Raw genomic sequence first — 27,786 nt, 5'->3', positions numbered from 1 at the left:
AGGCTATTCACTTGGAGTCTTGCACAGGATGTTCTATACAGTGAATACTCAGATGATGATGATGACACAAAAATGTCTCATACAGTTCTTGCTGTACAGTTATGTGATTTTCACATGAAGACACACACAACAGATAAGCTTATTAACTGGGTGATGATTATTTACTATTCATTAGGTATAAGTGGATCATCATAAAGGCTGAGTAGGCTGAGGGGGAGGAGGGAGAGGAAGGGTTGGTCTTGCTGTCTCAGGGGTGACAAGAGGTGGAAGGGGAGGAGGAGGTGGAAGGGGAGGGAGGAGAGGCAGACACACTTGGTGAACTTTACAGAATACATCATAATTTCTGACTTTTTTGCTTTTTCATTTGTCTACAAATGTTTCTATGATACATGGTACCAATCATTCTTCCACCATTTGCTTTAGTTTCAGTGTCTGTATCATAGAAGGGTGCATGCCGTAAAAGAAGTCAAAAGCAGTCTTGAAGAATTGGAACCCTCTGCCAGATTGTCTAATGTCAATTTGTTTTCTGACACTGCTTCTTCCTGTATCTTCTTCCTCTTGTCTGGCACTGGTTAGGAATACCCATCTCCATCAAGTTGTGTTCTGTTATTTCTTCTGGTGTGGTGTCTGTTAGCTTTTGAAGTTCTCCTAGATCCATGTCTTGAACCCTTCAGCCTCCCCCTTTTGTGTCATATCCACAGTATCTTTCATGATTTCCTTGATTGGCTCTTCAGTAATTCCTATGAAGTCATGTACAGCATCTGGACATATTTGTGTCTGGCAGGAATTGATTGTTTCAGTCTTGACAGCTTTCACAGCTTTTTCTGTAACAACGATGGCATATTCAATGGTGTAATCCTTCCAGACTTTCATGACATTCTCTCGATTAGGGTTCTCTTGCATAATGTGACAGTCCTTTCCATAAGGTACTGTGTGTAATTAGCCTTAAAGGTCCTTATGATCTCCTGATGTAGAGGCTGAAGTAGAGACGTTGTGTTTGGGGGCAAGTAAACCACTTTGATGCCTTCAGTGTTGAACTCATAGAGTTCTGGGTGGCCAGGGGCGTTGTCCAATATCAAAAGAACTTTAAAAGGCAGTCCCTTACTGGCAAGATATTTTCAGGGACAAAGCATCGATGGAACTGGTCCAGAAAAGGGGTTCTCGTCCAGACCTTCTTCTTGTACAACCAGAAGACTGGCAGCTGGTGTTTAGCTTTCCCTTCAAGGCTCATTCATGGGTTAGCAGCTTTTTATAAATAAGGGCAGTCCTGATGGTAAACCCGACTGCGTTTCCACACAACAATAGAGTTAGCCTGTCCCTTCCTGCCTTAAATCCTGGTGCTCACTTTTCTTCCTTACTAATAAATGTTCTTTGTGGCATTTTGCCTCCAGAATAGGGTACTTTCGTCTGTGTTAAAAACCTGTTAAGGCAGATATCTGATTTTCTCCTCATTGATTTTCTTAATGGTGTCGGGGAATTCATGTGCTGCATCTTGGTCAGCAGAAGCTGCTTGTCCTGTTATCTTGACATTTTTTAAGCCAAACCTTTTCCTGAAATTACTAAACCATCCCTTGCTGGTATTAAATTCTCCAGTTTTAGATCCTTCACCTTCCTTTTGCTTTAAGTTTTCATATAATGATTTTGCTTTTCCTCGAATCATATTAGAGTCTATATGCCTTTCTTATAGCAATCCTGTACCTACCTGAAAACTGCATTTTCAGGGTGAGATAAAAAGGTGTATCTCAAAAAGTGCAAGGTTTTTGCACCTGCTGGATTATTAGTGGCAGCAACAGCTTCACGAATTTTTCTTTCTTTCTTTCTTTCTTTTTTTTTTTTTACAATGTTCCTTACACTGAATTCATTTGTCTTGAACTGGTGGACAACCACAGCGTCCGACCTCAATCTATGGAACATATCAAGGAATTCGACTTTTTCTTGTCATGTCATGACTTTTCTCTGCTTCTTGGGAGCACTTCCAGCATCACTAGTGGCACTTTGTATGGGTCCCGTGGTGTTATGCAAGGTTTACGGCCCTAAACATGATGAAAAATACATGAGAACAGTGAGAGATCACTTTCTACTTCAAAACGCAATTTACTGGAGATATGAACTGCTCCCGTGGAGATGATTAGCGTCACAGGGCATTTTAAGCAGGTATTGGCAACACTTGAGCTCACTGTAATGGCAACAGGAAGTGGCTACCAAATTACTACAGTAGTACATTGTGTACACAGTTAATTCTATGCAGTTTTTTTTTTTTTTTTTTTGGCGGTACGCGGGCCTCTCACTGCTGTGGCCTCTCCCGTTGCGGAGCACAGGCTCCGGACGCGCAGGCTCAGCGGCCGTGGCTCACGGACCCAGCCGCTCCGCAGCATGTGGGATCCTCCCGGACCGGGTCACGAACCCGTGTCCCCTGCATCGGCAGGCGGACTCTCAACCACTGCGGCACCAGGGAAGCCCTATGCAGTTTTAATACTGCATTTTTATGTTTGTTTACCTTTTTCTCAACTGCAACTGGTGCCATGTGCAGTCTGTAAGAGTTTGTGTGTAAGTTTTGACCAATTTTAACTTTTTATAATAGATTTATATATATTTTATGGTAGTAAATGATAAAATAGACTAGTCTCTACATATAGTTTATGCATTCAGGACATACCTAACTTTTTCTTAATTTTTTTTGATAGTTCTAGGCTACATTGTTTGTCTGCTAGTTTTTTTTCAAATTGTTGCAAATCTCCAAAAAAATTTCCACTATGTTTATTGAAAAAAATCCGTGTGTAAGTGGACTCACGCAGTTCAAACCCATGTTGTTCAAGGGTCAACTGTGATATAGATCATGTGGGCATCAATCAGTTCTTCTCAGTTAATCCTAAAACTGTAACTTTCTGAGAAGAGTGGGAACTTGCCTTGAGTTGCAGTTTATAAGACTAGACTTATAAAAGTCGTTGAAAGATGCCTGTTACCTAGCATGCACTTACATTGTTTGAATTGATTTGAAGTTGTCACACAGAAAGGAGTACAAATTAATAGAAGATTCTGTTAGTTCAGGTCCTCTGAGAAGAGAAGGAGATGCCAGGAAGGGACTAGATGTGCAGGCATTATAATGCCAGGGTTGATGAGGGGGGTGGGGCACCTGGAAAGGATAAAGGGAAGGCAAGAGGAGTTGAGGTGAGCTTTCAGACTGTGATGCAGATCTGACCTCTGTGGAAAGCAGAGAAGGAAAGAGGAATCGGGAAGGAAGAGCCTAAGCCCACAGGGTGCAATTCTGAGAAGGTCTCGGCCGGGCCGATGTGATGGGGAGGCCTTGGGCAAAGGTTGCCAGCTGGAGGAGTCCTGTGTCTTCTCGTGGGATTGGCCTGGCTCCATACCCCCACTGTGCTCACTGATGTGCTGGAAGCATCCTGGGGGAAGTGTGAAATGTGCGGCAGCTAGAGGCTGGAGGCTGTCCTGGACGCTGCTGCTCTTGAAGGGAGATATGAGCTGTGCACCTCCATGGATGGCACTGTCCATTTCTGGTGCTGCACAGGTCTGCTTCTCCACATGTGTTTATAGGCCTTTCTTCCTGGGGCAAAACCTAGGAGATGGAAATTTCTAGGAAGAATACGTTCTCTGTTGCTATAGCTGATCTCATGGATGCAACTGATGCTGATTCTTTCCCTTCTCCACTCTCCATTGTAGATTCTCCCACCCTCAGCTGTCACGTTGGCAGACTTTGGGTGTATTACCTAGAAGTGTGACCCGAAAGTTCATTCTGAGAATCTGGACCCTTGATAACCGTGCACTTCTCAGGTGTGATGTTTGTGCACATGCCCATTCACGGTACAGTGGGGCAAGGGAGTACAAGAGGTGTGTGGGTATTCATTCCTTCCTGCCCCCGGGGGCTGAGAGCAGCCCCGCCTCGTCCTGCTGGTCAGGATCGGTTACCCCTGCTATGACAGGGGTTCCTGTTCTTGCCTGTCGGTCCCTGCTATGACTCCTGGCAAGAGTACTTACTTCTCTTTGGGGGACAGAACTTCTAACTGCAGAGCCCAGGGTTGTAGGGATGGGAAGCACAAAGTCCCCCAGTGGGTCACTGGGAGGGATGGTAAGAAGGGCTACTCCTACTTCCACCCCTTGGTCCCAGGACGTGTATTCATGTGTATATTGGACCCAGCACTGTATAAAGCCCTCTGATTTAATTCATACACTATTCCATTGTCCTGTATGTCCACCTTGTCTCCAGTACCATTTCGATTACAGTAGGTTTATAATAAATCTTGAATTCAGATAATGACCCCTAACTTCCTTTTTTTTTCCAAAATTGTTTTGGCTCTTCTAGTTCTTTTGCCTTTTCATATAAATTTTAGAATCAACTTGTTTATTTCTATAAAAATTTCTTTTGAGATTTGGAATGAAATTGTGTAGAATCCATAGATCAGCTTGAGGAGATTTGATAACAAAATTGAGCCTTCCAAATCATCATGGTGTACCTCTCAGTTAATTTAGGTTTTAAATCTCTCAGCAGTGTTTGTAGCTTTAAGTATAAAGATTCTGCACAAGTTTTGGAGATTTAGATCTAAGTAGTTCATGTTTTTGGTGCTATTGTAAATGGTGGTAGTTTTCCCTATAGATCTTGTGCATTTCTTTTATTTTTTTGTCATAGGTATTTAATATATTTTATTTTGTTGTAAATGGAATTTATTTTCTAAATAGTTATTGCTGATCTAAAGTAGGAATGTCTTTCAGCTCAGATCATATCTCTCCCCTTCTTGAAAATACTCATTTGATTCTTTACTCATAGAGGAATCTTTATTCATACAGAATACGGAATGATTCTGAGCTTGTAGTTCAAAGAGTTCCTTAGTTTATCAAGTAACTTTTTCCAGCTTCATCTATCATTGTCCTTCCCTCAAATACTTTTAGTTCCTGATACACCTTTAAGCAGTATCGTGAGATGTAATCATTGGCAGTTTTTCAGCACTTAAGTGATACAGTACTATATACCACTATTGGGCTCGAAAAATATGTTGAATGGGTTTACAGAGCATAGTGAAACCCAGAAAAATACTATAAATTTGCCTAACCCATGGGTTTCTGGGAAACAGTGGTCTCAGAGAGATTGGCTCCTATAATAATCACTACTGAATTGCTTTTTTTAATACAAAGGCTTTAGGCTACTAAGGCAAAGAGGCAGGGTGGTAAAAGCTGTAGATGCTGCAAGTTTCTACAGATGCTAAAGGAACAATTTTAGTATATATTGTGAGAAGGACTTTAAGTCATTCCGTCCTCTGTCATTAATGAGTGAAATTTATTAAGATTTATAAACTTGTTTTCCTTGGGGTTTAGATGCCCTAGAATATTTTTATTGATTGATTAGGTAATGAATTCTGGTTTGTTTCAAGTACATTCATCAAAGGATAGTAGCTTTGGTATGGATTATTATTATTTTTAAAATTTTTTTGTGGTACGTGGGCCTCTCACCGCCGTGGCCTCTCCTGTTGCGGAGCACAGGCTCCGGACGCCCAGGCCCAGCGGCCATGTCCCACGGGCCCAGCTGCCCCGCGGCATGTGGGATCCTCCCGGACCGGGGCACGAGCCTGTGTCCCCTGCATCGGCAGGTGGACTCCCAACCACTGCGCCACCAGGGAAGCCGGGTATGGATTATTATTATTATTTTTTTTGCTGTACGCGGGCCTCTCACCGCTGCAGCCCTCTCCCGCCGCGGAGCACAGGCTCCGGACGCGCAGGCCCAGCGGCCATGTTCCACGGGCCCAGCCGCTCCGCGGCATGCGGGATCCTCCCAGACCGGGGCACGAACCCGCGTACCCTGCATTGGCAGGCGGACTCTCAACCACTGCGCCACCAGGGAAGCCCTGGATTATTTTTTAATGGCTTTTTTCCAACCAGTATTTGGCAACAGAGGTGGCAGTAGGAGACCTGGGTTGTTTTATTGAATGATTAGCTGTGGCCAGTTCCTTTTCTGCCCTCAGATTTTTCAGTGTGCAAATGTGGAGTTTGTGCTAGATCATTATAAGGGAACTTTATAATTTTGGAATCCATGATCATGTTGGGATTAAATTTATAGTTGGTGTTTATTTATTTATTTTTTGGCCATGCCTTGCAGCCTGCAGGATCCCAGCTCCCCAATTAGGGGAGCGAACCCGGGCCCTTGGCAACGAAAGCAAGAAGTTCCAACCACTGGACGGCTGGGGAATTCCCTATAGTTTTTAAAGACAAATGTTGCCCAGTAGAGAGAGCTCTGCTCTATTTGAATGTCCTCAATCTTGAGAAATATATTTTTCATGCAAGAGTGTATAAACTATATTTGAACAATTTATATAGGAATAATAAAGCAAACACGTAACTACCCACAATTTATTTCTTCTCTAGAGAGATCATCAATGTCCTGACCTCATTTGTTAATGTGTTAATCATTTCCTTGCTTTTCTTTATTGTTTTTAACACTTAGATTTGTATCCTTAAACAATATACTATTTTTGTTTGAAACATTTTTCTTTGTTTTGAAATTTATATTAAAGATATCAAAGAGTGTCTGTTCTCTGACTTATTCTTCTGTTGCTCATGATTTTTGAGATTTCATCCATGTTGGTGTGTTTAATTATAGTCGTGGAATTTCCTCAGCTATATTATGTTCTATTATATTGATATAATCTCTGTAATCTGTCTCTTCTGACAGTAGAGATTTGGGTTGCTTTGAGTTTTTTGCTATTATAAACAATGCTGCCATCAACATTTATGAACATGTATCCTTTGCACATGTGTGTTTCTTTAGGTTACCCAGAGTTACCGAGGAATGGAATTAGTATACAGGATATGGGTATGTTCATACATGCATGTTCAACTTCACTAGGTCATGCCAGCTGTTTTCTGTAGTGAATATGCAAATTTTTATTTCAGTAGTAGAAAATATTTGATATTGGCTGACTCTACCTTTTGCCGATCTGTGAAATGATCTTTTATTGTGATGTTATTTTGAATTTCCTTGATTGCTAATGAGATTAAGTATCTTTTTTTTAATTGAAGTATAGTTGATTTACAATATTGTGTTAGTATCAGGTGTACAACAAAATGACTTGGTTTCATATATTCTTTATTTTTTGATTCTTTTCCATTATAGGTTATTTCAAGGTATTGAATGTAGTTCCCTGTCCTATACAGTAAATCCCTGTTGTTTATTTTGTACATGATCGTGTGTATCTGTTAATCCCACACTCCTAATTTATCCTCCCCCACCCCGAGATTAAGTATCTTGTTATATGTTTATTCATCATTCCTGATTCCACACCTGGAAGTGCCTGCCTCATGTCTTTGTCTTCTCTATAGGATTTTTATTTCTTATAAATCCTTAGCAGTTTTTAAAAATATTCTGGATATTAATCCTTTGTCAATTATATAGATTACAAAATCTCACTCTTTTTTCACCTTATGGTGTCTTGATGAACAGAAAAGTTTTTAATTGTGATGTAAGTGAATGTATCAGGCTTTTTTTTTTATACTGTGTGGTTTTTATGTCTTGCTTAAAAAAATTCCTTTATTGCCCAAGGTCAGAGAGATATTTTCTTATATTGTGCCCTGAGTTTTATGGTTTTGCCCATGATTCTTATTCATAGTGTGATTTTGGAATTGTTCTGGTTTTCTACTGCTGAAAAACAATTTACCCTAAACTTTAGTGGCTGAAAGCAGCCATTTTATTTAGCTCATGGTTTTTGTGTCAAGAATTTAGAAAAAGCTCAGCTGGCAGTTTGCCCCTTACCCACAAGGCATTAGTTGGACTAGAAAATTCACTTCCAAGATGGCTTCTTTCTCTGCTCACAATAGTGGTGTCTTTGTGCTTCCTGGCTCCCTTCTCTTTCTACATGAGCTTTTATCCTCTAGGGCATCTCCCATGGCTTGTGCTCCTTGCAGCATGATGGGCTTAGGGTAGTTGCTATTCTTATGGGGTTGTTGGCTTCTAAGAGGTATGTTCCAAGAATGAACATCCCAAGAGCAAGTATTTACAATAGGCAAGAAGAGGAAACTGCCAGGCAGCTAAGATCTATGCCTGAGTTGGCAAAGTGTCACTTCTGCTTATTCTGTTTATTCAGAAGAATCACAGAGCTCACTCACGTTCAAAGGAGTAGAGAAATAATCTCCTCCTGTTGATGGGGAGTGTTAAAGTCACATTGTGGAAGAGGTAGAAAGAATGGGAGATATTGTCGTGGCCATCCTTGAAAAATACAATCTGACCACAATAACATTCGTTTGCAAACTATATTTACCCCCTTCCTCAAGACTCCCAGAATTCATCATGTTATGGCATCACATACCGGAATCAGTAGCCCATACATTGCACTTCTAAAATGCAGTTGAGGGACTTCCCTGGTGGTTCAGTGGTTAAGAATCCTCCTGCCAATGCAGGGGACACAGGTTCGAGCCCTGGTCCGGGAAGATCCCACATGCTGTGGAGCAACTAAGCCCATGTGCCACAACTAATGAGCCTGTGCTCTAGAGCCCGCAAGCTACAACTACTGAGCCCACGCCCCACAACTACTGAAGCCCGCGCACCTAGAGCCTGTGCTCCGCAACAAAGAGAAGCCACTACAATGAGAAGCCTGCGCACTGCAATGAAGAGTAGCCCCCACTTGCTGCAACTAGAGAAAGCCCGCATGCAGCAACGAAGACCCAATGCAGCCAAAAATGAATAAATAAATAAGTTTAATAAATTAGGAGGAAACCATTTGATACCTAAAAAAAAAAAAAAAGTAAATTAAAAAAAATGCAGTTGAACATATGTCTGCCATTCCTTGATTAGGTCACAGTTCTGCTTCCTGGGAGTGATTCTGTGTGGTTCCTGCCTACACCCTTGTGCTCTTAGCTCTAATTTCTGAGTCATTCTGGCCCATGACTGCAGCGGAAAGCTTTCTCAGATGCTTCCTGCTTATAGAAGCTTGAGATTCTTGACTGTTCTTTTAATTTTGAATTGTTTCTTTTTTAGTCCAAGTGGCTGGTGATTTTGTTAGTACTATTATCTTTAAAATGCTGTGGCTTTTCTATGAATTTCATTGTGCTTTAATCCATTAGACAAAAGTCACACTCATAAATCTCTTTGAGACAGACTCTCCCCTGCCTTGGGCTGTTATAAGTCTGCTGTGGTACAATGCTCTTTTCTTAAAGTACTGCTTTTATAAGGTACTACCTTAAATCTTCCTGAAGTTATAGCAAAAGTTTTGTAGCCACACACTTGTGACTACTCTGAGACAGTAGTTTACTAGAAACATCTTGAATTTGATATTTGTTGTAAGACCATTTTTACTTTGAGAACCTTTTGCTGGGAGAGATTAAGGATGAGAAATAGCTTTGTTTTCTAATCATTCAAGTCACGACTCTTTTATATTGCCTCTAAATTCTGCTTAAAAACTAAAAAGTTCCTTCTTCAGTTTCTTTCTCTCTGTCTATATCTTTTTATCAAGGCTAAAAGAAACAAGTCGGCATTTTGAACATTCATCCTGGGAAACTCCTTAGATCCACCTTTTGTATCTTCCTTGTTACCGAAGGTGCCAGTTTTAACTGAACTTTATGCCACTACGTAACATGGGTCTTTCTCTGTCTTCCAATAACAGCTTCCTCGCTGTTCTTCCAGCCTCCACTAACAAGTCTCTCTGAGCTCCTTCAGACCTCCACTCACTGCCTGGCCCTGATGCCACACACTTCTGTTCTGGTTATCTATTGTTGTGTAACGAAGCTATGCCCAAACCTAGTGGCTTAAAACAATCATTGTAACTTTTACGTAATTTTGTGGGTTGGGAATTTGGAAGGACTTAGCTGGACATCAGCTGAGGCTGCTGAGGCTGAGGAGTCCACCTCCATGATAACTTCTTCATCCACAAGTCTGGAACTTTGGTGCTCCTTGACCTCAATTTCTTTCCACGCAGGGTCTCATCTAGGGCCTCTTCCTGTTGCTTAGGCATCTCACAGCATGCTGGGCTCAGGGTGGTCGCACTTCTTACATGATGACTGGTTTCCAAGAGGGAGCTTTGCAAGAATGAATGATACAAGGGCAAGAGTTCCAAGAGGCAGGAAGAAAGTTTCAGGCTAGTTAAAGGCTAGTGCCCAGAACTGCCACACTGTCACTTCTGCCGTCTTCTATTTATCAAATCAGTTAGAGAGGGCTCACCCTAACTCGGATACACTCTACCTCTTGTTGGGGTAGTGGCAAGATCACATTGCAGAAGCACGTGTAGGTGGGAGGTAATGTTGCAAAACATCTTTGGAAGTGCACTCTGCCACAGGGATGCAGACTGTTCCCAAATGGATAACCAGTTGGATCAGAATTCTTTATTGAACAGTCTGTACTTTTTCACTGATCTGTAATGTCTGTTCTGTCATAAATCAGGTTTGTAAACATGTGTGTATTTGTTTTAGATTGCCTGTTTTTACTCGTGGTTTACAACTGGGGGCCATTCTGCAGGGGACAATATTTGGAGACATTTTTGGTTGTTACGCTTGGGAGAACATGCTGCTAGCATCTAGTGGATCTGCACAATGTGCAGAACTGCCTCCCACGACAAAGAATTATACAGCCCAAATGTCAATAATTCTGAGTTGAGGGCTTCCCTGGTGGCGCAGTGGTTGAGAATCTGCCTGCCAATGCAGGGGACACGGGTTCGAGCCCTGGTCCGGGAAGATCCCACATGCCGCGAAGCAACTACGCCCGTGAGCCACAACTACTGAGCCTGCGCGTCTGGATCCTGTGCTCCGCAACAGGAGAGGCCACGATAGTGAGAGGCCTGTGCACCGCGATGAAGAGTGGCCCCCGCTTGCCGCAACTAGAGAAAGCCCTTGCACAGAAACGAAGACCCAACACAGCCAAAAATAAATAAATAAAAATAAATAAAGGAATTCCCTTAAAAAAAAGAAAAAAAAATTATGAGTTGAGAAATCATGGTCCGTGCCACCAGTATCATCCTACCGTATTATCTTAGTTAGCTTAATAGCTGGTACAGTAAGTCACCTCACTTTGCTTTTCTTCTTTAAGAATGTCTTGATTATATTTGGTCCCTTGCATTTCCGTATAAATTTTAGAATCAGTTTATCATGTGTCATGGAAAACTTTATATTTTGCCTGGAATTTCGTTGTAACTATATATCTTCATGATGGAAATTGACATTTTATGATATTGAATCTTCTTATTCACTAACATGATATCTCTATCAATTTAGTTCTTTGATGCCTTTTAATAAAACTTTATAATTTTCTTATTAAAGGGCTTGCAAATCTTTTGTGCAAGATTTGCTCTCTTGACCAGGTAGCTGCTGGGCTTTTAATAAGTTGTGTTCCTCTTTTGGGCCTTAATTCCCCTAAGTGAAAAATGTGACATTTGGAATAGCGATGACACGATTAAAATGTTAGAAATTGAAAACTGTCAATGTACAAAATACAGGTGGTCCTCTAGAGGGAGCTCTTCTGCATTTCATCTCAGGTCGGGTTGACAGTCGGCTGTGAAGATACCACCTCAGTACTGACAGCTGCAGATGTTATAGCACAGACCTCATCTTATCAGGGCAGAGGAAGAAAGTGACTCCCTAGTATCTCATCAATCACAGTTCTCCACATAAGAAATTCTGCTTTGGTCTTTGGAAGATATTACTTGTTTCTGGGTATGGGAATACAAGAAATATATTTTGAACCTAGGAGGAAATTTATAGATCATCCAATTTAATCCCTTCATTTAACAAGTAAAAAAGCTATGATTTACATAGAGATGCTTTCTCTTTCCAAAGGATAAACAGCTTGTGAGAGAGCCAAGGCTGGAACTCAGGTCCATACTTTTCACACTATAGTTGAAGGAATGGGGAAAAGAAGTAAGCAGTGGGTATTAGTGATGGGGTGGGGGTAGGGATTATGTTTAATTTTTAAAGGATTGAGAGGTGGGTTGTTCTGTGAATTCCTGAAGTTATATGCAGTATTGTATATGTGAATGTGAAGAGTGTATGTGTGTATGCGAGTGAGTGTGTATGTGTGTGCATACACATGCTATACTTTGGCTGGAAATAGGACTTTTGCTGTGATTGTTGGCTTCTAAGAAATAGGATTGGACGTTGGTAAGCCAGCCTTTATTTACAAAGTAGAATAACTTTCACTGACTTTAGAGATGCATTTAATTTATAGTTTGGAATCATTTGGAAATAACTGCGTTGGTAACTTGAATACCAGAAATTTAAACTGTCTTTCAGTTTATTTATCCTTAAGTTGATTTAATGATTTCAAGACCTCTTTTTTTTCTTACTGACTCAAAACTGACTTTTCAAGTAAAGTGCAGTTATTGGATGTTCTTTTCAGAGAAGATAAAGCTGAACTTCTCTCTGTTAGTCATCCTTTTTGAAGTCTATTGTGACTGTTTTTGAAAGGTTTCTCCATAGTTCTCTTATTATTTATGATTCTTCTGATTCAGCTCAATACGAACTTGTACACAGTAGACATTTTAAAATTCTTTATTTCTGCAGTTGCCTTATGAATAAGATCTTTATAGTTTATTTGGATTATTTTTTTGTGGATATCATGGACAAGATTTTAAGCCTTTATTTCGGCTTAAATAAATAAAAAATGAAGATAAAAAGTCATTACCTACTAACTTCTATGTCTACTTTTTAATTGATTTTATTTTATTTTTGGCTGCGTTGGCTCTTAGTTGCTGCACTCAGGATCTTTGTTGTGGCATGTGAGATCTTTCATTGCGGTGCGTGGGCTCTCAGCTGTGGTGTGCGGGCATCTCTCTAGTTGTGGTGTGTGGGGTCAGTAGTTGCAGTGCGTGGGCTCTCTAGTTGTGACGTGAGGGTTCTGTAGTTGCAGCATTCAGACTCTCTAGTTGTGGCTTGTGTGCCTCAGTAGTTGTGGTGTGAGGGCTTAGTTGCCCCGCAGCATGTGGAATCTTAGTTCCCCGACCAGGGATCAAACTCACATCCCCTGCATTGGAAGGCAGATTCTTAACCACTGGACCACCAGGGAAGTCCCTATGTCAGCTTTAAGAACTACAGTTCTTGGGCTTCCCTGGTGGCGCAGTGGTTGACAGTCTGCCTGCCGATGTAGGGGACACGGGTTTGTGTCCCCGTCTGGGAAGGTCCCACATGCCGCGGAGCGGCTGGGCCCATGAGCCATAGCCGCTGAGCCATGGCCGCTGAGCCTGCGCGTCCGGAGCCTGTGCTCCGCGACGGGAGAGGCCCCAATAGTGAGAGGCCTGTGTACCGCAAAAAAAAAAAAAAAGAACTAGAGTTCTTGCATTGCTTTTTCAGTGCAATGCAATATGTCCTTCTCTAGCAAGCTAACAGAAAAAGATGCTCTGAGAAAAATATGTATTTAATTGCCTCTATTGTTCTTTAGACTTCCATGTATTCATCCAAGGAGTGATGATGTTGATTCCCAGGGGGAATAAAAACAGAAAGGAGTATAAAAGGGCAGAGTAAGGATATTGGGAAGCTTTATATCTCCTCCAAGATGGATTTTTAGACTGAAGCTTCAGTCTCATTGTGAGGTGTTGGATATTCAAGGAAAGGAGGATTAATCTTTATTAGAAATAGTTATGAAAATGAATTTTAGGCCAAATGATTTTTGTGCTAATGTTACTTTCCTCAACAAGTGTTACTGAAGATTTATCTGTCAATAATTTCCATTTGCATACTTACCACCTAAAAATTTCAGCAGGAGTTATGAGGCAGTAAGGGTTTTGAGCTGGGTGAAAGAAATGGCTTACCCTAACATCCCATTAAGAGCATGTTTAATCATGAAAATCAAGTGACAGACCAAGGTTTATTTATTTAAAAATGCGTCACATGTTTGACTCCTGTTTTTCTTCATAAATGTTATTTAATGGGCGTAATGAATGGATGTTTTTATTTAAAAAATTAAAAGAAATTTTTTTTCCTTCTTTAACATCTTTATTAGAGTATAATTGCTTTAAAATGGTGTGTTAGTTTCTGCTGTATAACAACGTGAATCAGCTATATATATACATATATCCCCATATTTCCTCCCTCTTTCATCTCCCTCCCACCTTCCCTATCCCACCCCTCTAGGTGGACACAGAGCACTGAGCTGATCTCCCTGTGCTATGTGGCTGCTTCCAACTAGCTATCTATTTTACATTTGGTAGTGTATATATGTCATGTCACTCTCTCACTTCGTCCCAGCTTACCCTTCCCCCCACTGTGTCAAGTCCATTCTCTATGTCTGTGTCTTTATTCCTGTCCTGCCCTTAGGTTCTTCAGAACCCTGTTTTTTTTTTTTTTTTTTTTTTTAGATTCCATATATATGTGTTAGCATATGGTACTTGTTTTTCTCTTTCTGACTTACTTCACTCTGCATGACAGTCTCTAGGTCCATCCACCTCACTACAAATAACTCAATTTCGTTTCCTTTTATGGCTGAGTAATATTCCATTGTATATACATGCCACATCTTCTTTATCCATTCATCTGTCGATGGACACTTAGGTTGCTTCCATGTCCTGGCTATTGTAAATAGAGCTGCAATGAACATTGTGGTACATGACTGTTTGTGAATTATGGTTTTCTCAGGGTATATGCCCAGTAGTGGCATTGCTGGGTCGTATGGTAGTTCTATTTGTAGTTTTTTAAGGAACCTCCATACTGTTCTCCATAGTGGCTGTATCAATTTACATTCCCACCAACAGTGCAAGAGGGTTCCCCTTTCTCCACACCATCTCCAGCATTTATTGTTTGTAGATTTTTTCATGATGGCCATTTTGACCGGTGTGAGATGATACCTCATTGTAGTTTTGATTTGCATTTCTCTAATGATTAGTGATGTTGAGCATCCTTTCATGTGTTTGTTGGCAATCTGTATATCTTCTTTGGAGAAATCTCTATTTAGGTCTTCTGCCCATTTTTGGATTGGGTTGTTTGTTTTTTTGATACTGAGCTGCAGGAGCTGCTTGTATATTTTGGAGATTAATCCTTTGTTGCTTCATTTGCAAATATTTTTTCCCATTCTGAGGGTTGTCTTTTGGTCTTGTTTATGGTTTCCTTTGCTGTGCAAAAGCTTTGAAGTTTCATTAGGTCTCTTTTTGTTTTTATTTCCATTTCTCTAGGAGGTGGGTCAAAAAGGATCTTGCTGTGATTTATGTCATAAAGTATTCTGCCTATGTTTTCCTCTAAGAGTTTGATAGTTTCTGGCCTTACATTTAGGTCTTTAATCCATTTTGAGTTTATTTTTGTGTATGGTGTTAGGGAGTGTTCTAGTTTCATTCTTTTGCATGTAGCTATCCAGTTTTCCCAGCACCTCTTATAGAAAAGGCTGTCTTTTCCATTGTATATTCTTGCCTCCTTATCAAAGATAAGGTGACCATATGTGTGTGGGTTTATCTCTGGGCTTTCTATCCTGTTCCATTGATCTATATTTCTGTTTTTCTGCCAATACCATATATCTTGATTACTATAGCTTTGTAGTATAGTCTGAAGTCAGGGAGCCTGATTCCTCCAGCTCCATTTTTCTTTCTCAAGATTGCTTTGGCTCTTCGGGGTCTTTAGTGTTTCCATACAAACTGTGAAATATTTTGTTCTAGTTCTGTGAAAAATGCCATTGGTAATTTGATAGGGATTGCATTGAATCTGTAGATTGCTTTGGATAGTATAGTTATTTTCACAATGTTGATTCTTCCAACCCAAGGACATGGTACATCTCTCCATCTGTTTGTATCATCTTTAATTTCTTTCATCAGTGTCTTACAGTTTTCTGCAGACAGATCTTTTGTCTCCTTAGGTAGGTTTATTCCTAGATATTTTATTCTTTTTGTTGCAGTGGTAAATGGGAGTGTTTGCTAAATTTCTCTTTCAAAAGTTTTATCATTAATGTATAGGAATGCAAGAGATTTCTGTGCATTAATTTTGTATCCTGCTACCCTACCAAATTCATTGATTAGCTCTAGTAGATTTCTGGTAGCATCTTTAGGATTCTCTATGTGTAATATCATGTCATCTGCAAAGAGTGACAGTTTTAATTCTTCTTTTCTGATTTGGATTCCTTTTCTTTCTTTTTCCTCTCTGATTGCTGTGGCTAAAACTTCCAAAACTATGTTGAATAATAGTGGTGAGAGTGGGCAACCTTGTCTTGTTCTTGATCTTAGTGGGAATGGTTTCAGTTTTTCACCATTGAGAACGATGTTGGCTGTGGGTTTGTCATATATGGCCTTTATTGTATTGAAGTAACTTCCCTCTATGCCTACTTTCTGGAGGGTTTTTATCATAACTGGGTGTTGGCTTTGTCGAAAGCTTTTTCTGCATCTATTGAGATGATCAGATGGTTTTTCTCCTTCAATTTGTTAGTATGGTTTATCACATTGATTGATTTGCGTGTATTGAGAATGCTTACATTCCTGGGATAAACCCCACTTGATCATGGTATATGATCCTTTTAATGTGCTGTTTGATTCTGTTGGCTAGTATTCTGTTGAGGATTTTTGCATCTATGTTCATCAGTGATATTGGCCTGTAGTTTTCTTTTTTTGTGACATCTTTGCTTGGTTCTGGTATCAGGGTGATGGTGGCCTCGAAGAATCAGTTTGGGAGTGTTCCTCCCTCTGCCATATTTAGGAAGACCTTGAGAAGGATAGGTGTTAGCTCTTCTCTAAATGTTTGATATTATTCTGAAGTGAAGCCATCTGGTCCTGGGCTTTTTTTTGTTGCAAGATTTTTAATAGTTTCAATTTTAGTGGTTCTGATTGGTCCGTATATATTTTCTATTTCTTCCTGGTTCAGTCTCAGAAGGTTGTGCTCTTCTAAGAACTTGGCCATTTCTTCCAGTTTGTGCATTTTATTGGCATATAGTAATTTATTGGCTTGTAATAATCTCTCATGGTCCTTTGTATTTCTGCAGTGTCAGTTGTTACTTCTCCTTTTTTATTTCTAATCCTATTGATTTGAGTCTTCTCCCTTTTTTCATGATGGCTAATGGCTTATCAATTTTTTTAATGTGCTCAAAGAACCAGCTTTTAGTTTTATTGATCTTTACTATTGTTTCCTTCATTTCTTTTTCATTTGTTTCTGATCTGACCTTTATGCTTTCTTTCCTTCTGCTAACTTTGGAGTTTTTTTGTTCTTCTTTCTCTAATTGCTTTAGGCATAAGGTTAGGTTGTTTATTTGAGTTGTTTCTTGCTTCTTGAGGTAAGAGTGTATTGCTATCAACTTCCCTCTTAGAACTGCTTTTGCTCCATCCCATAGGTTTTGGGTCGTCGTGTTTTTATTGTCATTTGTTTCTAGGAATTTTTTGATTTCCTCTTTGATTTCTTCAGTGATCTCTTGGTTATTAAGTAGTGTATTGTTTAGCCTCCATGTGTTTGTGTTTTTTACAGAATTTTTCCTGTAATTGATATCTAGTCTTATAGCATTGTCATCAGAAAAGATACTTGATATGATTTCAATTTCCTTAAATTTACCAAGGCTTTTTTGTGACCCAAGATATGATCTCTCCTGGAGAATGTTCCATGAGCACTTGATAAGAAAGTGTAATCTGCTGTTTTTGGATGGAATGTCCTATAAATATCGGTTAAGTCCATCTGTTTAATGTATGATTTAAAGCTTGTGTTTTTTATTTTTTTTCATTTTGGATGATCTGTCCATTGGTGAAAGTGGGGTGTTAAAGTCCCCTCTTCCTATTGTGTTATTGTCGATTTCCCCTTTTATAGCTGTTAGCATTTGCCTTATGTATTGAGATGCTCCTATGTTGGGTGCATAAATATTTACAATTGTTATATCTTCTTCTTGGATTGATCCCTTGATCATTTGTCTCTTGTACTTCTTTGTCTCTTGTACTAGTCTTTATTTTAAAGGCTGTTTTGTCTGGTATGAGAATTGCTACCCAGCTTTCTTTTGATTTACATTTGCATGGAATATCTTTCCATCCCCTCACTTTCAGTCTGTATGTGTCCCTAGGTCTGAAGTGGGTCTCTTGTAGACAACATATTTATGAGTCTTGTTTTTGTATCTATTCAGGCAGTCTGTGTCTTTTGGTTGGAGCATTTAATCCATTTACATTTAAGGTAATTATCAATATGTATGTTCCTATTACCATTTTCTTAATTGTTTTGGGTTTGTTATTGTAGGTCTTTTCCTTCTCTTGTGTTTCCTGCCTAGAGAAGTTCCTTTAGCATTTGTTGTAAAGCTGGTTTGGTGTTGCTGAATTCTCTTAGCTTCTGATTGTTTGTAAAGGTTTTAATTTCTCCATCGAACCTGAATGAGATCCTTGCTGAGTAGAGTAATCTTAGTTGTAGGTTTTTCCCTTTCATCACTTTAATTATGTCCTGCTACTCCCTTCTGGCTTGCAGAGTATCTGCTGAAGGATCAGCTGTTAGCCTTATGGGGATTCCCTTGTATGTATTTGTTACTTTTCCCTTGCTGCCTTTTTTTTTTTTTTTTTCTTGCGATACGTGGGCTTTTCACTGTTGTGGCCTCTCCCATTGCGGAGCACAGGCTCCAGACACGCAGGCTCAGTGGCCATGGCTCACGGGCCCAGCCGCTCCACGGCGTGTGGGATCCTCCTGGACCAGGGCACGAACCTGTGTCCCCTGCATCGGCAGGCGGACTCTCAACCACTGTGCCACCAGGGAAGCCCCCTTCCTTGCTGCTTTAATATATTTTTTTTGTATTTAATTTTTGATAGCTTGATGAGTATGTGTCTTGGCTTATTTCTCCTTGGATTTATCCTGTATGGGACTGTCTGTGCTTCCTGGACTTGATTGACTATTTCCTTTCCCATGTTAAGGAAGTTTTCAATTTTAATCTCTTCAAATATTTTCTCAGTCAATTTTTTTTCCTCTTCTTCTTCTGGGACCCCTAAAATTCGAATGTTGGTGCGTTTAATGTTGTCCCAGAGGTCTCTGAGATGGTCCTGAATTCTTTTCATTCTTTTTTCTTTATTTTGCTCTGCGGTAATTATTTCCACTATTTTATCTTCCAGGTCACTTATCCGTTCTTCTGCCTCAGTTATTCTGCTGTTGATTCTTTCTAGAGAATTTTTAATTTCATTTATTGTGTTGTTCATCATTGTTTGTTTGCTCTTTAGTTCTTCTAGGTTCTTGTTAAACGTTTCTTGTATTTTCTCCGTTATATTTCCAAGATTTTGGATCATCTTTACTCTCATTACTCTGAATTCTTTTTCAGATAGACTGCCTATTTCCTCTTCATTTGTTTTGTCTGGTGGGTTTTTGCCTTGCTCCTTCATCTGGAGCATCTGTGTATTTCTCTGTCTTCTCATTTTGCTTAACTCACTGTGTTTGGGGTCTCCTTTTTGTAGCCTGCAGGTTCTTAGTTCCCGTTGTTTTTGGTGTCTGCTCCCATTGGGTAAGGTTGGTTCAGTGGGTTGTGTAGGCTTCCTGGTGGAGGAGACTGGTGCCTGTGTTTTTGTGGACACAGCTGGATCTTGTCTTTCTGGTGGGCAGGACCACGTCCAGTGGTGTGTTTTGGGGTGCCTGTGAATTTATTATGATTTTAGGCAGCCTCTCTGCTCATGGGTGGGGTTGTGTTCCTGTCTTGCTAGTTGTGTGGCAGAGGGTGTCCTGCACTGTAGCTTGCTGGTTGTTGAGTGGAGCTGGGTCTTAGCGTTGTGATGGAGATCTCTGGGAGAGCTTTCGCTGTTTGATACTACATGGGGCCAGGAGGTCTCTGGTGGACCAATGTACTGAGCTTGGCTCTCCCACCTCAGAGGCTCAGGCCTGACACCTGGCTAGAGCACCAAGACCCTGAAGCCACACGGCTCCAGGAGTCATCGTAATGACAGCCCTTCACTGCCCCACAGCAGACTCAGCAGCCGTACAGACAGTGCGCTTCAAATTGCCAATCTGGTAGACTGCCTGCAGAATCATTCCTGCTCTTCGTCTGCCTTGGGGGGAGCTGGCGCAGCCAACCTGGCCAAGAAGACGAGGAAAAGGTGTGGGGTCTGCGTGCCCTGCAAGAGGCTCATCAGCTGTGGCCGAATGAATGCTTTTAAAAAATCATACATTGTTGGGTACTATTAGCCGTGTGTAATGATTTAAGTACGAATTCATTACCTGAAGTTTGGAATTATATAAACTCTCAAGGATAAAAGAAGTGGGGACTATTGTTAAAATATCTGTGTTTCCCACTGACTGCAATAATATTTTCTTCTTGGTTTTTAGATTTCCTCCTTCCTCACCCCTGAGACCATATCCAAAGAGGCCCCCATATCAAAAGGATGTTATTAAATTTCCAGAATGGGATGATCCCCTACCAGGCACTTCACAAGAGAATATCCCAGTGAGGCCAGTTGTGATGGTAAGTGCCATTATAGAAGCTGGAGGACTAGCAGAGGGAAAGATAAGAAATAGTCTGTGAACCATCAGGCTTAGTCCAGTTTCTCTTTCGATCCCTTGGAAACAGTGGTCTGAAAGCACTTTAAAGCAATATCATATCCGTTGATAGCTGAGAGACTAGTAACACAGGAAGATTGGCTTTTGCATTTTTTCACTCTTGCCTATGGACACTGTGACTGAATATATGGTAGCTGTTTTCATATGTTTAGACTGAGCAGTTTTCTCTTAAAACTCCCTTCTAATTTCCTTTTCCTTTCTATTCTATAATTTTCCTCTTCTCCCTCTTTGTCTTCTCTTCCTGAACTTTTTTATAATTATTACCAGTTGAAAGTGTGAAGTTTGGGACATGGAAGATTGTGGAGTGAGTCCTGACACAATATGAACAAAGGTAGGTTCTGCTAGTTTTGGGAAACCTAAGCACATTGTAGAATAAACTACCTTTTTTGGGGTGTACTTATTCCTTGAAATACCTCAGTAGAAAACTATTAAGATTGCCATAATGCTAAAAAATAAAATGCAGACAAATATTTTATACTGCAGTTTTTAAGAATTGTACTAACACCAATGTTTTAAGTTAATCTAGTCTTATAGGACTGGATGTCCAGTTCATACATTTGCAAAGATATGTTGTAAACATTTTTAGGCAATGTGATTGAAAGAAAAAATTTTTTTCAACAGAGGTTGTATTGTATCTCAGTTTGGAGAGAATAATTAAGCAGCTTAGGCTTTATCAAAAATAATTCAAGAAAAAGAGTGGCACCAGTGACAGAAGTGGGGACTCCGTATGAACTTGCAGATTAGTCAGGGACAGTGATGACTGTAGTTTTAAATATGTTTGATGAGAAAGGTGGGTTGTATTAAATGGAAGTATCTAACAGGCAGATGGAGATAAAAGCTCTGGAACTTAGATGAGAGGTCGTATTTGAAAGTCATTAACATTCATTCAGCAAAGATTTGTTGATTGTCTACTGTGTACCATGCATCCTGCCAGGTTCTACAGATGCAGCTGTATGTAATACAGTTTTTCCTCCAAAAGGGCTCATAGTCTAGTGAAGTATTCAATACGATGATAGATTATTAGAAAACAAAGTGGAACTACTCTGAAAGAGTGAGCACAAAGGGTATTTGAGGACTATTTAATTCAATACTAATGAGGAGAACATAATTAAGGTCTAGCTGATAGTTCCTGTACTTAAGAAAGTTAAAATATCAGCTCCATGAAATCAGGTTCATTTTTTTTAACATTTGTGTTTAAACACCTAATATGACCTCATCAGTAGAGTGGTTATTCAACAGACGTTTTTTCATTATAATGTCGTCCAGTATTGTTTATACAAAAGAGGTAAAAATCCCATATTAAACTAATGTGTATTTATGTCATCGATATAATAACTTCCCTTTTTTGTTCTTTTTGGTTCTGTGAACCTTTAGGAAGACCAGCTGGTCATTAGCACACTTTTCATGCACCAATGAAGAAGACAGTGTCATCTCTCTTCTCTCTTCTGTTTTCAGTTTCTAATTTTTCATCAGCCCTGAAGTGGTGGTATACCAGTGTCTCAGATTCATCAAACATTTCCCCCACAGCTTGTCATGTCGCTGGTCGTCTGTATGTATATTTCTGATAATGTTGCTCTTGCCTTTTCTTGTACTTCCCTCTAAATCAAGTGGTGGAGGTTTGAGCTCCTCACTTGCTACAGTTCCTCTAAAGCTTGGGCTGTCCGGAGGAAGAGGACTGTCCAGAGGAAGAATGGCAGAGCAGGATCTGTTTCCCCGTTGGGCCTTATGCAGGTTTTAGGTTGATGAGGTTAGTAGTCAATAGAGAAACAGTCCACCTTTCTTATAGGACCTGAGCTCGTATTCATTTCTTCTATCTTAATTGTCCTCTTTGTATCTCTGCCTCCACTTTGCTTGTTCGTTTTTGTTTTTGTTCTGTCCTATCCTCTCTCTTGCCTAGCCATTTTATAAAATAAAATGAAGTGAGGCAAATAGAATGATTTGTTGTGTTTGCTGAGGGGCAGTGTAATGTGGAGAGGACAAGTGTGAGCTCTGGAGACAGACTGCTGGATTTGAATCTTGACTCCTTCATTTACTAGCTGTGTGATCTTGTTTCTCTGTTTTATTCACCGTGTCTGTGTCTCAGTTTTCTTTTTGGTGAAAGTGGGATGAAAACACCCCCCTGGGGTAAGGTCATTATGAGAATCAAGTGACTTCCTATCTATAAAGTGTATAGAAGGTGCCTGACACACAGGTTTTCAGAAACTGTTAACTGCTATTGCTGTTATTAACAGAATTGTTCATAGGTAGAGACAAAAGAAAAAAAAATTACTCATAATATCATCCAGAGAGAATTAATATTAACATTTTTGTTGTGTTTTATTTTTTCCACGCATGTTTTTAACAACAAAATGAGATTGTGCTGTGCTGTTTTGGTAGCCTATATTCTTCACTTAGAACAGTGTATTGTGTCCATTTTTTCATGTTATTCAACATCATTTTTAATATCTGCATCATGTCTATAAAGGATTATGGTTTACTTATCCAGTTCTTTACTGTTAGATGTGTACCATGTTTTCAGCTTTTTCAGTATGTGTGTAAACAATGCAATGAACAGTATCTTTACAGATAAATAGTTGAGTATTTCTTTAAGATAACTTTTAGAAGTGAATTTGCTAGGCAAATGCAACAACTGATATTCCTGCCTTTAAAAGAGAACACCGAATTTGGATACTTTAAAAAAAAAAAGTCACAAATCCATGTGACCTTCAAGTTTCTTTTGTAGTTCAGTAATTCTCCAAAAACGAAACTAAAAACCACATCAAAAAACAACTGTCCAGTTCACTTTTTCCAATTAATAAGATTTTTCTATAATGACACTTCTGCAAAAAACTATTATAAAAGTCCTTTGTAGGTGATTTCTTATACGTTTTGCCTTTAAAAGTTCATAGTTCCTCACTGTCATTACCAAAAGGAAGTTTTAAGATTTCTGTCTAGTAGCCTAAATGTGAGAAGGGAGGTGCTAAGAATGTTGAAGCGCTAAAGCTATGTGACTTTGAGCAAATTACTTAACCTCTCTGGGCTTTAGTTTTTCTTCCCGGCCATCTCCAGCTGTCCTTGTGGAGCTCTTTTTTTCCCTGCCTTCTTCAGATGCCTAAGATCTGGGGCCTGCTATCTAACATTGTACTTAGTTGATCTTTCCTTATAAAAAACAGAGAATTCTTGAAAGTAATAGACTTTAATGTTATTTTAAACAATCACTTAATTTGGACAGTGTGTGAATTTGGATAGATACTCCTCAATGTTAATTAATTTGAATTAATGAAATTTTATTTTACTGCTACTTCACTGATTAGTTAGAACTCCCACAGGGAAAAATAGCTAATGTCATGCTTATTGCCATAGCTGTTTTGCAATTCTTGAATATTCATTTATGATATGACCTGATCTTTGAGTCATACTTTATTACTCTGCAGTCCATGCAAAGAAAGTTAATGTTTCAAATTATTATTTTAAAACAAGTTAAAAATAACCAAATCAAAGAAATTTCTCATAAACTCATACCTCTGTCTATTGAAATACTTATTCTCTCTCTTTCTTACTCTCCTCCCCCACCCTAATTAGAATTCTGAGATGTGGTACAAGCGTCACAGCATTGCTATTGGAGAGGTGCCGGCTTGCCGTCTTGTCCACCGCAGACAGCTGACAGAGGCCAATGTAGAAGAGTTATGGAAGACTATGACATTATCATAGTATGTGCATTTGCTATTAATGAGAACTTTAAGTATTTTTCTTTTTTTTTTTCTGTTTTGCTTCACTACTACTCTCTGCATATTTAATTTTCTGAAACTGTGTATAAAACTCTCAAATTTGATTGCATTATTTGCAGCTGTGCTGCTTAGCAAACATAATTTAACTGAATTCTGGGAATTTTCTATTGTCATTTATATGCTAGTTAAGAATAGAACATTAAAAGTTCTTTTTTTTTTTTTTTGCCACTGGTCCAAAATTACCTAATGTTTAATTATTTTTATTTTTGTTTTTTTAAATTTAACTATAGTTATTTACAATATTGTGTTAGTTTCAGGTGTACAGCTTCAGATTCTTTTCCATTATAGGTTATTACAAGATATTGAATATAGTTCCATGTGCTATGCAGTAAATCCTTGATGTTTATCTGTTTTATATATAGTGGTGTGTATCTCTTAATCCCATACTCCTAATTTATCCCTCCTCCTCCCCTTTACCCTTTGGTAACCATAAATTTGTTTCTATGTCTGTGAGTCTATTTCTGTTCTGTAAATAAGTTGATTTGTATTATTTTTTTAGATTCCACAGATAAGTGATATCATATAATATTTGTCTTTTTCTGTCTCACTCACTTCACTTAGTATGATAATCTGTAGGTCCATCATCCGTGTTGCTGCAGATGGCAATATTTCATTCTTTCTTATGTCTGAGTAATATTCCATTGTGTATATGTACCATATCTTTATCCATTCATCTGTCGATGGACACTTAGGTTGCTTGCATGTCTGGGCTATTGTAAATAGTGCTGCAGTGAACCTTGGGATGCATATATCTTTTTGAATTAGAGTTTTCATCTTTTCCGGATATATGCCCAGGAGTAGGATTGCTGGATCATATATGGTAGCTCTATTTTCAGTTTTTTAAGGAACTTCCAGACTGTTTTCCATAGTGGCTGCACCAATTCATATTCCCACCAACAGTGTAGGAGGGTTCCCTTTTCTCCACACCCTCTCCAGCATTTATTATTTGCAGACTTTCTGATGATAGCCATTCTGACCAGTGTGAGGTGGTAACTCATAGTTTTGATTTGTATTTCTCTAATAATTAGTGATGTAAAAGTCTTTAAACTTTCTAGTTACACTGAAATCTTAAGCTTAATGAAACATGTAGTGGAAAATTTGGTCTCCTAGATATTTGATGTACAATAGGTAATTAAAGTTAACAATGTCATAGCAAGTTTTTTTTTTTTAATTCTTATAAAGATGTACTCACAGCGGTTTCTCATCATTGGATAAGGTAGTTTTTGTTATTATAATATTTTACTTAGAAAGTCATTTTCTTGACATTCAGTGTGTTGTGTTTTTAAATTAGTGAAGTACTATGTTAATAACAAAATGATCTAAGTTTGTTTTATATATGCAATGTCTAACCTTTTTGCCCCACAAAGGTGAAATGTGTGAAAACAGCACATTCTAAAGATTGATCTTTTACAGTGCCAGTTCTTGGGAAGATAATCATTTTTAAAAAGTAACTAATTGGGCTTCCCTGGTGGCGCAGTGGTTGAGAGTCCGCCTGCCAATGCAGGGGACGCGGGTTCGTGCCCCGGTCCGGGGGGATCCCACATGCCGCGGAGCGGCTGCGCCTGTGGGCCATGACCGCTGAGCCTGCGCGTCCGGAGCCTGTGCTCCGCGACGGGAGGGGCCACAGCGGTGAGAGGCCCGCGTACCGCAAAAAAAAAAAAAAAAAAAAAAAAAGTAACTAATTAATTTTTTTTTTTTTTTTTTTTTTTTTTTTTTTTTTTTGCGGTACGCGGGCCTCTCACTGTTGTGGACTCTCCCGTTGCGGAGCACAGGCTCCGGAAGCACAGGCCATGGCTTACAGGCCCAGCCGCTCCGCGGCATGTGGGATCCCCCCGGACCGGGGCACGAACCCGTGTCCCCTGCATCGGCAGGCGGACTCTCAACCACTGCGCCACCAGGGAAGCCCATAACTAATTAATTTAATCATTATTTATCTTTTTTAGTTTACAGAAAATCCTTGGCCTGGATTCCTTAGAAGAAGTTTTAGACGTTAATCTTGTCAACTCCAAGTTCATCATCCATAACGTATATAGTGTGAGCAACCAGGGAGTTGTTATCCTTGATGACAAGTCAAGTAAGTGCATAAAAGCCGTTTTGTTCCCGGTTGACCCAGTACATTGGCTGTACAGGTCCATCAGCTTCTATTTGACCCTTCCCTAAACCTTACATATGTTTACCCCCTCATTACATATAGCCTTAGCTCACTTCCAGAGACCTTTAAACTAATTGTTTGGAGTCAGGAAATGTTATAGAAAGATGAATACCCAGGAGTGAAAGCTTCAGCAAGCTCCGTCCAGATGCTAGTTCAGTGTTAGCCACACAGGACATTAAGTGGTTCTTTATCATCCCCAGAAAATCCCTGAGAAGTGAGTAAGTTTAATGCCTAACAGAAAGCTTGAGTCAGTTTTTACGTGGGTCCTGGGGTCTGACTGATTTTTTTAGAACTCTCACTGACCTTTTCATTATGGTGTCTCTGTGTCAGATTTTCTGGGATAGTCTTGGTTTATGTCATTTTTTTTTCCTTTTTAATAAAGGTAGCTTTCCGGGCTTCCCTGGCGGCGCAGTGGTTGAGAGTCCGCCTGCCGATGCAGGGGACGCGGGTTCGTGCCCCGGTCAGGGAGGATCCCACATGCCGCGGAGCGGCTGGGCCCGTGAGCCGTGGCCGCTGAGCCTGCGCGTCCGGAGCCTGTGCTCCGCAACGGGAGAGGCCGCAGCAGTGAGAGGCCCGCGTACCGCCAAAAAATAAATAAATAAAATAAAATAAAGTAAAGGTATCTTTCCAGATGTTGAAGGTGCTTTAATTTTTTTATACTTTTTCCTCCAAGCCAGTTTACAAATTGGGAAAAAAGACATTTAGCAGCCACCTATCCTGGTTTTTGATTAGGAAAAATAAGGTCCTGGTAACTGTAGTGAGCCAGAATCCTCAAACTGATTTAAAAATTTTCTTCCTCTGGATAAGGGATAGACCAGAATTGGATGGACTCTTCTTTTACTTCAAACACTTGATCCTAGGAATTAGCTGGAGCTAGAATGACGTTTGGATGTGGGAAGATGGTATAGTACTTTTGGGCTTTTGTAAATTATTATTAAATGTAGGGCTGGAGGCTCCTGGGCAGCAAACAAACCTGGCCTAGAAGGAGCCTGAGCAGTGAGACAGGAAGAGGTTTTTCTAGGCCATGTTTCCTGACATGAGCAGAATGTGTCTTTGAAACCTGAAACACTTCCCCTTTAAAGCCCCTCTATCAGGAATGAAGAACATTAGGAAACAGAAATAAACAGATTTGTGACTTCGTGAGTTGTCAGGTTAACATCAACATATAAAATTACATAGAATGAGGAGGGTATTGTTGCCTTTGAAGTACATCTAAAATCCTTCCACATTCTCTGAGTACAGCAAACATGGATACTTTCAGCTACCAGTTGGATGATCAATTGTCTTTTTTTTTAAAATTTATTTAATTAATTTTAAATTTTTGGCTGTGTTGGGTCTTTGTTGCTGCGTGCCGGCTTTCTCTAGTTTCGGTGAGCAGGGGCTACTCTTCGTTGCGGTGTGCAGGCTTCTCATTGCGGTGGCTTCTCTTGTTGCAGAGCATGGGCTCCAGGTGCGTGGGCTTCAGTAGTTGTGGCATGTGGACTCAGTAGT

At 39.8% G+C, this 27,786-nt stretch overlaps 1 protein-coding gene across 2 annotated transcripts in view; it reads left to right on the top strand.

Annotated features, from left to right (window-relative positions):
• Positions 1–27,786, top strand: part of DEPDC1B (DEP domain containing 1B) — a 102,294-nt gene that overhangs the window by 31,903 nt on the left and 42,605 nt on the right. For both annotated transcript variants that reach the window (XM_079918203.1, XM_079918202.1), the window contains exons 3-5: positions 20,146–20,281; positions 23,938–24,065; positions 26,087–26,217. In XM_079918203.1, coding sequence (XP_079774329.1) covers positions 20,146–20,281; positions 23,938–24,065; positions 26,087–26,217 — 395 coding nt within the window. The remainder of the gene's footprint in view (positions 1–20,145; positions 20,282–23,937; positions 24,066–26,086; positions 26,218–27,786) is intronic.

This window comes from Stenella coeruleoalba (assembly GCF_951394435.1).
Source record: "Stenella coeruleoalba genome assembly, chromosome: 3".
Lineage (NCBI taxonomy): Eukaryota > Metazoa > Chordata > Mammalia > Artiodactyla > Delphinidae > Stenella > Stenella coeruleoalba.
Note: the sequence above shows the minus strand (reverse complement) of the source record. Positions and strands in the feature narration are given on the sequence as shown.